This window comes from Melanerpes formicivorus, unplaced genomic scaffold, assembly GCF_026170545.1.
Source record: "Melanerpes formicivorus ecotype bairdi unplaced genomic scaffold, bMelFor1.0.p_v2 SCAF_65, whole genome shotgun sequence".
NCBI lineage: Eukaryota > Metazoa > Chordata > Aves > Piciformes > Picidae > Melanerpes > Melanerpes formicivorus.
The window spans coordinates 252,486-269,211 of record NW_027142417.1 but is presented as its reverse complement, the minus strand read 5'-3'; the positions used below and the strand labels follow the sequence as shown (position 1 = coordinate 269,211).

The 16,726-nt window shown below is 45.6% G+C and overlaps 1 protein-coding gene across 1 annotated transcript; it reads right to left on the bottom strand.

The window, feature by feature from the left end:
* Window positions 1–3,913: 3,913 nt before the first annotated feature.
* Window positions 3,914–16,473, bottom strand: UBXN2B (UBX domain protein 2B). Its single transcript, XM_068162442.1, has 9 exons — window positions 16,307–16,473; window positions 13,619–13,719; window positions 12,644–12,715; window positions 10,904–11,063; window positions 9,879–9,956; window positions 8,746–8,855; window positions 7,615–7,752; window positions 5,970–6,131; window positions 3,914–4,363 (listed from the first exon to the last, which is right to left on the bottom strand). The coding sequence occupies exons 1-9, from the start codon at window positions 16,427–16,429 to the stop codon at window positions 4,201–4,203; spliced, it is 1,107 nt and encodes a 368-aa protein (XP_068018543.1). The 5' UTR covers window positions 16,430–16,473; the 3' UTR covers window positions 3,914–4,200.
* Between the last annotated feature and the right edge of the window lie 253 nt (window positions 16,474–16,726).

Sequence of the window (16,726 nt, the reverse complement as noted above, 5' to 3'; positions counted from 1 at the left end):
TGCACTCACTCCAACAGCTCTGTGTCCCTCTTCTGATGGGGATACCAGAACAGGAGGCAGTATCTGAGGTGGGTTCTCACAAGAGCAAAGAGAAGAATCACCACATTCTGCTGGTCACACACTCTCATTCCTGAAGATCAGGTTGGACATGATGATCTCAAAGGTCTCTTCCAACCTGGTTTATTCTATTCTATCATCCTATTGTTACTCTAAGGACACCAGACTGATTTGTTCACCTAAGAGCAGAACTGAACAATCCTATCGGCAAACTGATTTTCTCCACAACAAAGCCACCTCACTACTGTAACAACCACTTAATTACTAGCAGTGCTTGTGCAGAGGCTGCAGCAAACCTGAGCTTGCACATACCATTATTCTAAGAAAATTGCTGGTGGCCTTGGCCATGATTAAAGGCTGTTTGGAAATCACTAACTCCAGGTCACCTCTACCTTGTCTGCTTGCGCAGTCGGTTGGGTAATAAAGGCTCTACAGACAGCTAAGGCAAACAGACCTTGCCAGGTTGACATGTTCTCAATTTTTATGGGTTCAGCTAAACTGCCACTTCAAAAGAGAAAGAAGGAAAATAGAATATTCTTCTCTTTTACACCAAAGCTAGAGGTGATATCCATCAATGCATCATGCAGTCCATGGGGCTGATGACTGACACTGCAGTGAGTCAAGGCTTTAGGAGCTAGAACTTGGGCAAGAGTTAGAACCTGTTTAGGAACTAGAGCTGAGAAGCCAGCCAGTCATTAAACTGACTTTTAAACTGTTCCCAGGTTTTACTGCAGCAGGGCCTGGAGATGGCAACTAGAAGTAGGCAGCCACACTGAGAAACATGGCTCTAAATTCTTGCCAGAATGAAGTGTGGACCCAAGGATGGAGAGATGCTCTCAGGAGAGCTTCACAGGGCTGGAGTCCTTGGGCAGATCTAACTTACCAGAAGCAGTGCAGTTATCAGAATTTTGATGGAGTCATTTGTTTTAGTTTAGTGCAAGCTACTAAGCAGGGAGCTAGTAATAGCACCTCTGAGTGCCTCCCTGCATGCATGCCTTGGTCCATTTAATATTGGACAGATTTTCACTGAAGAGCAAGAACAGCATGAGACAGCTGCTAATACATGCTAATTGTACAAGTGTGTCCAGTGGTCTGATGAAAGGAGAATCTTTACAAACATCTCAATATGCTGCTGAAAAAAAAGAACAACCACCACCTCCCCTGATTGTGTTTATCCAGAATAAATAACTGCAAAGATGGGAGCAGTGTGGGAAAAAACCCAGCCCCACAACCCACAGTTATTCAGGTCCAGAGAGACTGTCTTAAAACATTGAGGTTTGGATTATTTGGCTCTAGTGTGGTAAAGGGAAAGACAAGCAGAGGCAAAGCCTAAGCCTTTCTTGAGGCCCACAAGAGCAAGTGACAGGATTATTACCTGTAATTCATGGAAGCTAAGAGAAATTCCTAAGCAGGTCAGCAGCTGGGATGTGAGGGAAAGATCATCACTCTCCACCAAATTCCTTCTCCCTTGGAGCCAGTCTTACCTGCACAGCCACACAGGTCTGTGCTGCTCAGTGAACTGGTTTGTACCCAAAACAGCAAGATGCTATTAGGTACATGAGTGAGAATTTAATGCTAATAAAAGGCAGGACATTAGAGCTGTGCGAGGGGAGAGTCAAAAGGTTTTGAAGCACTGAGCAGTAGTGAAATATTTAAACACAGGCACTGGTATACTTCCTTAGTGCCTGGGAAAATGTAGTCAACTGCCAGGATCCCCTGTAACTCTCAGCTGCTACTGAACACTATTGTTTCCAGCTATTTGAAACAAAGATTAGCATAACATGCAGTTGTGGGGGGTTTTGGCATCATATGATTGAAAACAGCCCAGTTTAGTTAAACACTGATGTATGAAGGACAGTGGCTAAGTTAATACTGGTCTCCAGAAGCCATAAGCTATGTAACTTTACCCATGTTCTGAACTAAGCCCAAACCACAGCTTGCCCAAGACTGATACCACAATACTGACTTTAGCTTTGCCCTTACCTAGAGAGCTGTTAGCACAGCAAGAAATGCATAGTAATTGTCCATTCCTTTCCACTTAGGCTTAAATACTTGGCACACAACACAATCACCACTTCATCACAACAGAAACTGGGAAGAAAACAAGAAGTGATGGCTATGGTCTTTTTATCTTAAAACTTTAATTTACTTTGCACATGAAATGAGTTAGGATCCCTAACATGCAGATATTCAGATTACCAAACAAAATACTTCAAACACAATGGCATGTTTCAAATTTACTCAAAGATCCACTTTGAGGCAAAAATGGAAGGTTAAATCAAATAGACTGAGCAATTATAAGCTTAGCATAAATAAACAGTAATACTTTCTGAATAAAATAATCAGTGAAACCAGCATTTCTACACACAGCTACAGCCTGTTTCCCCTCCTCCAGAGTGTGAGCCCCTCACCTGATACAGAGCCACAACTACTACAAAACTGCCCATTCTCACAGCACAGCAGCCAGTTTGCCCACAATGTAAGATTCCTGCCTGCATACTGCAGGGTGGGGGCAAGTCATCTGTAAAAATATATCCCTTCAAAGATTAAGGGCTCTGACTGTACAGCTTCCAAACAGGTGCAGTGAAAGCTGCACAACCAAACCCCCACTGAATTATTACAAAAGGCCTTTGGGCAAAATTCCAAATATAAAGACCTGAAAGCCAGGTCAAAATTACAAGACCAAGTTAACATCCCTGCTCTTCAGAGAATCACAGAATGTTAAGGGCTGGAAGGGACCTTGGAAGAATGTCTAGTCCAGCCCCCGCTGCCAGAGCAGGATCACTTAGAGTAGGTTACACAGGAACACATTCAGGTGGGTTTTGAATGTCTCCAGAGTAAACTCCTCAACCCCTCCAGGCAGCCTGTTCCAGTGCTCTGCCACCCTCACAGTGAAAAGGTTCTTCATTATATTCACAGGGAACCTCCTCTTCTCCAGCTTGCACCCATTGCCCCTTCTCCTATCACTGGACATCACTGAGCAGAGCCTGGCTCTGTCCTCACAACACTCACCCTTCACACCTTCATAAACATGAATAAGGTCACCCCTCAGTCTCCTCTTCTTCAAACTAAAGAGACCCAGCTTCCCAGCCTTACCTCAGCAGGGAGATGTTCCACTGCCTTCAGCATCTTTGTGGCTCTGTGCCAGACTCTTTCAGACAGTTCCCTGAGGTCCTTCTTGAATGGAGGGGCCAGAAGTGAATTCTTGTGCAAGCAAGTTCCAGCATGAACAAGTTCTTGGTGCACCTCAACGTTGTGTTGGTTGGTGTTAACTAACTGTTGATGTGAAAAATCATGTAGCTGCCTAGGGTTCAACTGCATATTCAGATTCAAAGTGACCACAGTGGCCTTACCCTCATGAAATCTCAGTCACATTATTTCTCCGGTTGACAGTGGTCTCTCCCATTTCCCTAACTTCCAGAAGAAAAGAAACATTCATATTTATTTTCACCACAGGTAGAACAACTAGAATACAAATGAGAACAATCTATTAATAGCTGAGGTTTGCATCTCCTGAACTGATTCGTTCAGATGAGCAACGACACAAGGAGAACGGCGTGAAAACGAGGATAGAAATATTCTACTGCACCGTGAAACACCACCAACAGAACGTACCAAAATTATACCAGGGCATTAATTATCTCTCAACCTATTAAGCAGAACACCTTTAATATTAATACAGCTTCAAAGGTAAACATAACCCACAGGCTAAGTTTTCAAATGGCTGTTTGTCAACTGCAGCATGAAACGTTTCCGTAGTGCAAATCTCACCGACCGTACGAAAGAGGCTGTTCCCTTCAGGAGAACCCTGCTCCCCCCTCCCCAACCCCCCTCACAATCATTGAGAGGCCAAATGTCAAACCTCATTTCACCTTTAATACAAAATGGGGGTTGCAAAATACTAAACAGAGGGGAAGCTTAATTTTAACACTGAAAAGAAAAACCCAACCCCAACCCAACCCAACAAACGATGGTGAGAAATTAAAACAGGGAAGAGATGCTAGAGCTGGAAGACATGGAGCCCAAGATTCTGATCTGGGGAAGTGGGGAACAATATTTCCTTCTTTTGTTGTTGTTGTTCTGCTGGAAACATATTGTATGGCGGTACACCAAGTTCCCCAGGGTGTACAAAGAGCTGTAAGGTTACTTTAATTGCTGGAGAATCACAGTGTTCAGTATGTCTGCTTCTCGGAGCGTCAGGCTCTCGTCTGTGAGCTCTCTGTTTGGAAACGTGGTCACAAGAACAAAATCGCTTGCTGCAAAGGCTGGGCGGGACTGGATAATGAAATCCCGAATATCCTTGATCCTGTGGGAAGGAGATGGACATGAGAACTGTGTGATTCCAGTGGGACATCAGTATCTCAACATTACCGGGAAGTTGGACACTCCCACTCCTTCATGCAGGCAAAAGAATACACATCATGGCTAGAGAGGCTCCTGAAGAGTCCTGTATCTAAGTCACCTCTCCAGCAGGTGCTGTGAAGGAAGGATAGTATCACAGTATCAGTCAGGGTTGGAAGGGACCACAAGGATCAGCTAGTTCCAACCCCCCTGCCATGGGCAGGGACACCCCACACTAGATCAGCCTGGCCAGAGCCTCACCCAGCCTGGGCTTAAACACCTCCAGGGACAGGGCCTCAACCACCTCCCTGGACAACCCATTCCAGGGTTTCACCACTCTCATGGTGAAGAACCTCCTCCTCACATCCAGCCTGAATCTCCCCACCTCCAGCTTCATTCCATTCCCCCTAGTCCTATCACTACCTGAGATCCTGAGCAGTCCCTCCCCAGCCTTCCTGTAGGCCCCCTTCAGATACTGGAAGGCCACAATTAGGTCCTAATTAGGCCTAATTAGGCCACAATCAGAGCCTTCTCTTCTCCAGACTGAACAGCCCCAACTCCTTCTATGATACTATGAAATAGCTGGAAAAAATAGGGTTCAGTAGCAGCTGAGAGTGACAGGGGATCATAGCAGTTCTGGGCCTGCACTATCAGCTCTGCTAAAATATCAACATTATTGCATCTTAGCCACCACGGTCTCACTGCGGTCTCTGTATGTTGGCAGGTGAAGCAAAGCTGCACATTGGCAGCATTAAATAGAAGTGGATGCATGCTAAGACTAGCTTCAAGCAGGATTCCAGCTCAGTTTCAGCTATGCTTTTCTAAACCCAGGGTGCAGATTTCAGAGCCAGGCTGGTTTCTCTGAAGAGTGGGTGGAAATGCTGCCCAAATCTCTGCCCTCTGCCCAAAGTTCTTTCAGCCACGTAACGCAAAGCCGAGCTTTGCAGAACCTTGCTCTAACACAACCTCTTAGGCAAATAAATGGGGTTGGCTAACACCACTTATGGCAGTGCCCCAACAATGTCAATAAATCTGATGGCAAGCTTTAATCAGCAAACTACTAACAGATCTAAAACCCCATCAAGTTCGCACGCTGCCAGATCCTAGGAGTTGCCAATCCAGGACAAAAAAGGCTGCTGCTCAGTCTATGACTCCAGGATCATGGGCAAAGTATTTCTGTGTCTGTAGCATGGCCAACATCCCAGCTCAGACTATATTCCCAAAGTGCCACAAAGTGCCTTCACAGGATCATCTGAGCTAGCCACATGCTCCCCCCAGGAAGAGCTCAGAGCTGGGATTACTACAAAGCAAGGCTGTCCTGATTTCAGTCACCCTGAGAACAGTTGTGGTTGGTACCATGACCTTGCAAATCACAAGGCACATCTGGTCATGAGTTATCAAATATCTTGTGTTTCCAGTCTTTTTGCTTTGACAGTCAGTCACAAGCACACCTTTGTTAGGAGAATGACACAGAGCTGTAACATTCCAGGGGAGCTCCATTCTTCCCCTCGTGCTGACACTCACAAACACAAAGCTGCCACATTACCTGCATGGGTGCAGAATCAATTTACCTGTGTGTCTGATTAAACCTTTGTATTAACCGGCTTCCATCAGCTAATCTAATCTGAATTTTAGTTGCTGGCATGGAATCATCAATCAGAACAGGTGCATTCAGAATGGATTTCTCCTCCTCCTCTGGGGAAGATGGTGTGCTGACTATTTCAGGTGTAAGGCTGGAGGGTTGAAAAAACAACAAACCAAGATGCTATTAATGGAATCAAAGCAGTGATCTTTGTCTTCTGTCACTGACTGGTGCAAATAAGCAACAAAAACCCTCTCCAAGTTTTCAGAACCAGATCTAAACACAGCTCTTCTAAACAGAGACACAAATGAAGCTTTTGCAGTTAGTCAGTGATTGCAATAATTCACATTTAGGTGCCTTAGAACTGTGCAGATCATTACATTTGCATGACTGCAAACAGGTAATTGAGCACAAACAAAGCTCTCTCTCATTATGCTTACAGAGCAGGAAGTGACAGTTCTTGATGCTAAGATTTACATACTCTACCTCCTAAAATATAACCATGCACCATTACAGTGCACTAAACGGACCCAAAGTGCTTTAGTAGTTACCTTCAGGAGCACTACTGTGTGATTCTTCCAGAGGGGATTGAACAAGGCACTTGGTGCCATGGTTTAGTAGTCAGGAGGAGTTGGGTGACAGGTTGGACTTGGTGATCTTTAAGGTCTTTTCCAACCTTATTGATTCTATGATTCTGGGCATCCCCCAGCCTTGCAGAGCACAAGTGATATTAACAGGTGATTGGTATCATCACAGAGTTAACCACTTGGCTACTCCTTTCATTGCTTACACATCTGACACTTCACAAGCTACAAAAACAGCACACATTTTTAGACACAGAACCTCCTCTCTTGCCCACCTATTTCCTTTAGCAATCTCAGCACGTACTCAGGTGAAGTTATTTCCACTTCCCCCATGTCACCCCTACTAGATCTTATCACTGTCTCAATTTTACTCAGCACAGTTCCTCATTCTTAAAGAGATTAAACATAGATTAGGAACAGTTAAGGATAATTTATTGCATTAAATGGCTAGCAGAAGCACACCAGCAATACCTTTATTCAGCAACCAAGCATATAACATGAATAAATGCAATCATGAAGAGAGACCCAGAATTATTTACAATTTAAGAGCTAATATCAAGTCAGCTGGAAAAGGTGCTATAAAGCCTAAAATTTGTATGTGGAAAAGCTGATGACTGGCAGAGTTGAGGTCACATTACTGTTGACTCTTGCAGACCAACTTAAATTGAACAGAGATGCATTTTTGGATAAAGAAATCTGAAATGGTCAGCCAGGGGGATAAATTTTGGCACATTATGTATCAGCTCAATTGAATTATACATGTTAAAAGTTTTAACAGCACCAGCTTGCCCTTTTCAACACAGCTGAATTGGCAAAAATTATGTGTGAGAAGAGATAGAGCAGTCTCAGAGCAGTAAATCAAATAGCACTGAGCACATCCATGAGCAGCTCCAACAGAGGACCAAGACTGGTGACTCTGAAATCAGGGCTGGCACAGAATTTTGCAGTGCTTTTGTCACTTGATCAGCTTCTCCAACAGTGGCCTAATTGATTAAATCCAGCTTTTGAGGTAGCATATGAAGACAAACCAGAAGTCCTAGCAGTTTTTACCTCCCAAGTTTTTGTCCCTCGCCACTGAACGCTTTGAATCGCAGTCTGGGCTTCACATACTCTTGCTCTTGGTGGTCTTCCATGTCCAGATTAACCTGGCCACCATGAACAAGTCGCTGCAGTTCCACAGGAATTTCCCTTGATTACAAAAATAAAGTTTTCCAATTATGTTCTGGACTGCAACACAACATTACACACAAACCTTACACAGTACAACAAGAGCTGATACTACTCAGCTCTGGTGAGACCCCACCTGGAGAACTGCACCAGTTCTGGAGCCCCTATTACAAGAGGGGTATGAACATGCTGGAAGGTGTTCAGAGAAGGGCCATGAGGATGAGCAGAGGCCTGGAGCACCTCTCCTGTGAGGACTGACTGAAAGGGTTGGGGCTGTTCAGTCTGGAGAAGAGAAGGCTCTGAGGTGACCTAATTGTGGCCTTCCAGTATCTGAAGGGGGCCTACAAGAAGGCTGGGGAGGGACCTCTTAGGATCTCAGGTAGTGATAGGACTAGGGGGGATGGAATGAAGCTGGAAGTGGGGAGATTCAGGTTGGACATGAGGAAGAAGTTCTTCCCCATAAGAGTGGTGAAGCCCTGGAATGGGTTGTCCAGGAAGGTGGTTGAAGCCCCATCCCTGGAGGTGTTTAAGAGCAGGCTGGATGAGACTCTGGCCAGCCTGATCTAGTGTGGGGTGTCCCTGCCCATGGCAGGGGGTTTGGAACTAAATGATCCTTGTGGTCCCTTCCAACCCTGACTGATTCTATGATCAGCATGTTTACTTTAGAAGTCAGCAACTTCAATTGTTTTATGAACTGATTTCATCCTAGAGCAAGGGGAAAAAAAAAATCATCACAAAATCAGTCAGTGAACAGGCAGGCAAAACCTACAACCTACTGGAAGTGCAAACCTAGGTACCAAAACAGGTGGGACTAAAAGCTGTCTGTAACAAGTTGCATGCAGAGTTGAACCACCTGAAGAAACCCAAGTGTTCCAAATTTTCAATGTCCCATGATGGCAAATGCAGGACAAATCTTCTGGGTGAAGGTACAGAAGCCTGGAGTTGTTAATAAGCATGAGGAGAAAGCCTTTCTCTCTAAAGAAATACCTCCAAGAAGATGCCATTTCAACTTACCCTCTTTTAACAGACTCCAGAAATTGAGCATTTATTGGGTCTGAATAGGATCTCAGCTCACCATCATCTAAACTGAAGCCATTCCTCCATAGTTTCAGCAAAATTTGAACCTATGAAGCAAAAATGGTGAAGTGAAAGAGAAATTAAGCTAAACAAGTAAGATATATCTTTGTGTAGTTAAAGTTAGAATAGGATAAACCAGGTTGGAAGAGACCTTCAAGATCACTGTGCCCAACCCATGAACCAATCCAACCCACCTAAACAACTAAACCATGGCACCAAGCACCCCAGCAAGTCTCCTCCTGAACACCTCCAGTGATGGTGACTCCACCACCTCCCTGGGCAGCCCATTCCAATGGGCAATCACTCTCTCTGTGAAGAACTTCTTCCTAACATCCAGCCTAAACCTCCCCGGCACAGCCTGAGACTGTGTCCTCTTGTTCTGGTGCTGGTTTCCTGGGAGAAGAGACCAACCTCTGCCTGTCTACAACCTCCCTTCAGGTAGTTGTAGAGAGATCTGTTCCATATAGATTATTCATCATATCATTTTGAATTCATACTAACAAGTTTTGGCCTTACTCTCTTCTTGGTTTGATTTGGTTTGTTAGAATGTTTGCTCTACTCATTCACATCAATGGGAGAGCACAGAAAACCTTTGCTTTTTCCCCACCCTCTCCCTTACTTCCTGCTTTTTAAGCAAGAAGAAAGGCCAGGTGATTTTCATAAGGCCCCTAACTTGCTGCTTGACCATGCCTAGAACAAATCCACACCCTCCAGCTTAAGATTGGCTACTTGGCAAGCCACAAGAAACAATTCCTAACCTAAGAGGATTAAAATGTTAGCAGAGCTAAGAGAATGCAGAACAACAGCTGGAGGAAAGCAACTAAAGGAATGCCTGCTATGAATTTCAAAGTGATCTATGTCAGAAAGTTCCATAATGGAAGCCTTAGGGGTACCCAATGAGCATCTGTCCTCTGTGGACATTTGCACTTTGGCAATTTCTTACTTAAAACATATTTAGATAACCATTTTTCCTCAGCCAGTTACAGTAATACTGACATTTCAAGCTGTAAATAGGATTAAGCAGACATCTGTTGGAGATTCACCATCCTCCTGTTCAGGATTTTACTTACATCTTGATTTTCTCCATAAATATATTCAGAGTGCTTCTGTGATGAGTCACCCAATCTATATCCACCACCAGAAAATGACTGGAAAAAACCCACACAGAAAAGCTTATTGAAATAAACATCTGAAACAGTTGAAATTTTACCTAGCTGCAACTAAAAGCATCAGCTAGCTGGTTTCTGTGATAAACAGCAAATGCACTGCTCCAACCTGTGTCATTTCTAGAGTGGAAAATTATACACAGTCCCCACAATCAGGCCAAGCAGTGTTTATGTGAGGTATTTCAGTTTCTAATCTGAACCCTTCTTCAGGCATTAGAATCACAGAATGCTTTTGGTTGGAAGGGACCTTTAAAGGTCATCTAGTCCAATTCCAGGCAGCCAGCAGGGATATCTTCAACTAGAGCAGGTTAGTCAGAGCCCCAAACAACCTGGCCTGGAATGGTTCCAGGGATGGAGCATCCACCACCTACATGCTTACCCACACTGCTGGGGATGCAGCCCAAGACATGGCTGGCTTCTGCCCAGCTTTTCACCCACCAGTACCCCCATCTCCCTCTCTGCAGGGCTGCTCTCAATCCCTTCATCCCTCAGCCTGCATTGATCCTGGGGCTTGCTCCAGGTCAGGTGCAGGACCTTGCACTTGGCCCTGTTGAACCTCTTGGGCAACCCGTGAGGGACACCACTTGTTACCCATCTCCATATGAACACCCAGCCACTGACTGCTCTCCTCCAGCAGCAATTCAGCAGGTAAGAGATTTTGATCTGGGATGTAACTGCAGTTTATTCTTCTAAAACTCTATTTCAACTACAACTAAAGGAAGTCATTCCAGGTCAGGTTGAATTCCAACGATTTCCCCTGAATTTGTGTGGTTCCTCCTCACTTCATTTTCTAGAGCAAGATGGTTAAGCACAGTTAACACACAACTGTAATTCTTCTGTTATTTGCAAGCCAGAACAAGGCATATTTGCTTGGATGAGTTTCAGAGAGACTAATGTAAACAGAGATAAAAATATCCTTTAAGTTTTACCTTAGCTTTGCTGAAGTCAGCAGACGCTCTTGAGGCTTCATCCAACGGGACAGCCCCGTGCTCTCTTGCTTCCTTGAAGAGCTCAGCAACAATTTTACTTGGATTATTAGAAGCCCCAGACAGCTGCAGACCTCCATATTCTGAGTCACCTGCATAAAATCTTTAGAACAGTAATGTTCATAAGCAACAATGTTTTAAATGACAACCAGAATCTTCCTGTTCCCACCAATGAAAAAGAATGTCACAAACAAAGGGTGAAATTTGCCACAAAACCTTTTCATTCTGGTCACAGAAACATTCCAGTTAGCCCTGAACATTCCCAGCAATCCAAGCAGCACTATTCCAAAGATATTATGCTAATCAAACTAGCAAGGTATCTTCTGGGGCAGAGCTCTGAGGCTGGTGGCCAAGAGCTTGTGTTTAAATGAAAGTAGTACTGTGCAGCCATGGCTTTGTACACCTCATCTTATCAGGATGCTGCCTGCTCCCAGAGGATTAATTTCCTCAGGGGTGTCCTGTAGACAGAGAGGTCCTGGGATGGCTAGAACACAGATTCACACCAGGCACTGCCTTAGTGGAACAAGCTCAGACTGTTGTTGGAAAACCCAAACAGTGACACATTTGGATCAGTAAATTTTAAGCTCTAGTGTACTTCCATTCCTGCCAGGATGGAAAATACTTAATACATTTAATTAACCTTTCAAGGCATTTCAAAATCTGCAGAAACTGCTGAGAAAGTTAATCCCTGTTCCTTTTCCTCAACACAGCCTCATTTAGAGCTCTTGAAGATGAAAGGTTGAACTACAAATAATCCTGTTCAAAACTGTGTCTGTTTAGGAAGGTCAAGACAGTCCTAGAGGATTATCTTGAAGGAGCTACATATCTCTAAATACCAATGGAATAGGTGCTGTAAAAAGAATCTTTATCTCAATTCAAAGCCTGGCAAACCAAACCCAAGTGTTTTATCTTTGATTACAAGAAGTGTTAATAACTCATATTAATGACCAATAAAATAAGTGCTTTCTGCTTTCCATTAGCAGGGGTGAAGGTGCTGTTCAATCATAGTGCTTTGTGTGCTGTAGGGACTGGAAGGCTGCTATTAGCTCTCCCTGAAGCCTTCTCTTCTCCAGGCTGAACAACCCCAGCTCCCTCAGCCTGCCCTCATAGCAGAGATATTCAAATCCCTGATCATTTTTGTGGCCCTCCTCTGGGCCTGCTCCCTCAGGTCCATGTCCTTCCTCTGTTGAAGGCTCCAGAGGTGGATGCAGTACCCAAGTAAAGGATAAAGTCAAGTCCTCTGACCTTAAATCTCCATTTTATCTCAGTTACCATTTATATGGAAAAAACCTTTAATTGTTAGATTTACAGGTACACTACTGATTAGGATATAAAACAACAATTCCCTTCAGAACTGGTTTTCCAGGAAGAATGTTAAGTATTCAGATGTTTGAGTACTGGATACACAGCACAGGCTGTGAGAACAGGCAAAAAAACCTTTTTGAGCCCAAGTGTGAGTTACAACCTTTACCTCCAGTCCCATGTTAAGGCCCATACAGGTCCTAGATCACTACAGCCAGATTCTGCTAACCAGAGTTTTACTGCAGCAGTGGAGAGCTAACACTTCAACAAGTGTCTCTGTAGTTACTGCTCCTTGCAGGATAAGCTTAGCTCACACATGGGATGTCCACAACACCCCAGCTACTTTCACAAGCATTACATCTTTTTTTCCTTCAAAAATACCTTTGGTTTTCTTTGTCATCACTCATGCTTCTCTCTGGTTTTCTCAGCCTTCTCAGAGGATCAATTTTAAGACTGTCAAAAGAATAAAGGAAAAACCTTTGAAGGTGACTGATACACACACCAAGTGCTTCACCTCTGACTTTGGAAACTACTTCTGTCTTCCACAACTAAGGATGTCAAGTTGTGGTGTGGGTTTTTTATTCTCACCACATGTATTTTTCAGCCATGAACACTTCTCAGTGAATATGATGCATGCCTGGCAGGGTCCTTTTCCAGTAACACTTGGACTAGATGATCATCATAGGCCCTTTCCAACTGACCTGGCCTGTTCTAGCCTAGGCTGTGCAGAACTCTGCTTTACAACTCTGGCAAGATTTATTTATAATCCAATTTAACCTGCATTGAATCTTCAAATGCTGTGTGGACTGCAGACACTGCAAGCTAGCAGGGGATGGATTCACATATGGTCTTTCCTTCCACCTGCCAAACCCAGACTAATTCAGTCTGAGACTCTTCTCATGTCTCTTACCCCATAGGAACCTACTAATAATTCTTCAAATGAATGTTTGCCTCATCAGGTACTGACCAAAGTACAACACTCAAAGCAGCTCACTTGGCAGGACTCACACAAACTGCTGAATTCTGAAGAGCTGCAGCGTTTTGGTGACACAGCAAGTTTCCAAATTCTGTGGGAAAGAGAGCAGCTCTGCATTTCACTTACAGCTTCTTATTCCTCTCTTATCTGAAGTGGGTTTAAAGTGCTTTGAAACACCACATAGCACAAAGACTCCTAAAGAAATACTGGTTTTAAAGCATTGTAAGACATAGAGCATGCATTAGGAGATTCACAACTCTGAACTGCTGAGTTGTGAGCTACTGTAGATCCCAAGAAGGAGATCAAGTAAGTATGACAAAATGTTGTGAGCTAATACAGCACCTCTTCAACACACTTCTGAAGGACAAAGCACATCTTACCACTGTGATACTTTTGTGTTACTGAGCTTTGTAGTTGTTGGCTTCTCAGGACCCAGTGCCTGCCTTTTAGCTTCATCTTCATATAGCTCTGCCAAGGCCAGCTGCAGGAAACAGAACTCTCTTGAGAAGTCTAACTTTAGAACTACATGTAGAACCCAAATAAGACAAATACTAATGCAAAATGGAATCATAGAATCATTTAGGCTGGAAAAGACCTTTAAGATCAAGCCCATCCCAACGCATCCAAGTCTGCTGCTAAACCATGTCCCCTGGCACCACAGCTATACATCCTTTAAATACCTCCAGGGATGGGAACTCCACCACCTCTCTGGACAGCCTGTTCCAGGGCTTGACAAACCTTTCAGTGAAGAATTTTCTTCTAATACCCAATCTAAACCTTCTCTAGTGTAATTTAAGTCCATTTACTCTCATCCTGTGACTTGGTACTTGGGAGAAGAGACCAACCTCCACTTTACTCCAACCTCCTTCCAGGAAGATGTGGAGAGCAAGATCTCCCCCCAGTCTCCTTTTCTCCAGACTAAACAACCCCAGTTCCCTCAGATGCTCCTCACCAGACTTGTTTTCTAGACCCTCCACCAGCTTCTCTGCCCTTCTCTGGACACAGTCCAGCACCTCAATTCAAGACATCACTTCAAATACTTTTAAAACCAAAAGATTTTTCCCCCCAAAGGCTCTCAAAATGCTGCCATGTCAACAGCAAGTCCATTTTTAGGAAGCTCTAAGACACATCTAGCATGCCATTTTTAGCTATCTTATTTTTGTCCTGAACAACATCCCACTTTGTCAAATCATCCCTAATTTTGTCCCCAGACCATTTTGTTTACATTATGCAACTGATATTAACATTTTATCATTCACACCAGAACAGGTACTGGGCTGTAATTTCATTACAGTTTTATGTTGAAGGAAGAGACATTACAATAAAATGAGACATCAAACATTATTCATCCTTCACAACAGAGTGCTCTGAACACTGGAGAATTTAATCCCCTCTTATTGTGAAGCATTTCCACAGGGACAAAAACATGAGCTGAGGAATTATACCCATTAAGAAAATTAAACTGAGCAACAAGCCAGAAAAAAACTAAATATATATATCCAAAACCCTACTGAAGGTCTCCATTCTAGCTGGCAACTACCTTTTTGTAGAGCTAATGGGTAAGTCCATCAGCAGACACTAAAAACAGGCAAAGATCTGCCCTGTACTGTCCCAAATCCAAAGACTGAGAGGTGCTGAAGGAGCTTAAAGGACATGGTCAAGCTTCTGTGCTTTCCTCAAGCTGTTGTTCTTATGGTCCCACAACAAATCAAGTACTGAGATGGATGGACAGAGAGATGCTCTGACCCAGGAGGGTACTTCTTCAGTTTTCAACATTTGATCAATAATCACCTACCAAAAATGCCTAGCTGCTTCAGCTGACTACCTGCAGACCTGGTGAACCAAAAGTATTAACACAGACCTTATTATCATTACTTACTATTGATCTAGTTGAAGATGTCCTGGCTTACTGTGGAGGGGGTTGGACTAGGTGACCTTTTAGAGGTCCCTTCCAACCCAAACTGTTCTAGGATTGCAGCAAAGTTAATCTCAACCTGGATTTACAGGAATTCCAAAGAGCAACTAAGAGGGAAAAAAACCACCACAGCTATATCCATCTTTCTGATGATGTACAATTCAGTAAATTAAGGGCAGGCTCACCTGCTGTTTCACCTCTTTTCCAACCAATTTGTTGCTAGAATGTTTTTTGAACCCTCATACAAAGTCACACACACAAAGGAATACTGCTAGAAGTATTCCTAGTTAAGCATTTAAGTCCCCAAAATAAAGGGGGGCTACAAGAAAGCTGGAGAGGTACTTTTCACAAGGGCTTGTAGTGATAGGTCAAGGGGTAACAGCTTTAGACGGGAAGAGGGTAGATTTGAGTTTGACAGGAGGAGAAGTTCATCGTGAGGCACTGCAACGGATTGCCAGGGAAGCTCTGGATGCTTCATCCTTGGGAACGTTCCAGATGAGGTCGGATGCAGCTTGGAGCAAACTGATGTAGTCGAAGACATCCCTGCTCACTGCATGGGGCTGGATTAGTTAACCTTTAAAAGGTCCTTCCAACCCAATCCATCTTGTGGTTTGCGATCGCACTCTCTAGAAACTTTGCTATGTATGCTGGGGGGGAAAAACCACCACATCAAAACGTGACCACAGTCCTACCCCACATGTGTGGCGGCTGGCATTTTCATGCAAGAAAAGCGACTCCTAGGAAATAATCAGGAAAAGCAATAGCGCCAAAAGAGCTCCGGAGCGGTTAAAGCACGGCTCCTGAAGTGTGGGGAGAGCGCGGCCAGCCCCCCGCGCGGCACACACGCTGACCACCCAGCGGCTCCTCAGGCGCCCAGCGCCCTGCCCGAGCCGCCCTGCCCGAGCCGCCCTGCCCGAGCCGCCCTGCCCGAGCCGCCCTGCCCGAGCCGCCCTGCCCGAGCCGCCCTGCCCTTCCCGCTACCGAAAGAGGAGAGAGAAGAGAAGAGAAGAGGCGCAGCCCGGCCGGCAGCGAGAGGGGCGGGGATGCCGCGCACCGCCCGCTCCCCTCGGGGGCGGCCTGGGGGAAGGGCAGGGGCACCCCGCCCCGTCCCCGCCCCGCGGCGGCAGCGGGACGCCCCTCGCCGGCCGCTCACCTGCAAATCCCGGGCGCTGGGGGGGCGGCCGCTGCTCCGGGGCTGTCGATCCCTCCGAGCGCCCGCGGCCGCCGCAGACATTTCCCCCTCCCGCTGCGCGGGAGCAGCTCCGCCGTCCGCCATCTTCCGCGGGCGGTGGCGGCGGAGGCCGGGCGCGGGCGGGGCCGGCACCGCGAGGCACTTCCGCCGCCTGCCGCCGCTGCCCCGGCAACGGGAGGGGCCGGGCCGCGTGGCCCCGCCCGCCGCGCGGCGCGCGTGGAGGGTCTGCTGCCGGGGGAGCGGGCCGCGGGGCTCGCCGCTGTCTGTCCGTGTGCCCGCGGGGTGCCCGTCCCTGGCGGCAAGTCCCACCCACAGCGCACCGAGGGCGGGGGGCTTCGCTCGCAGCCCGCCGCAGCACCTGGCGATGATGGAAGGCTTGGG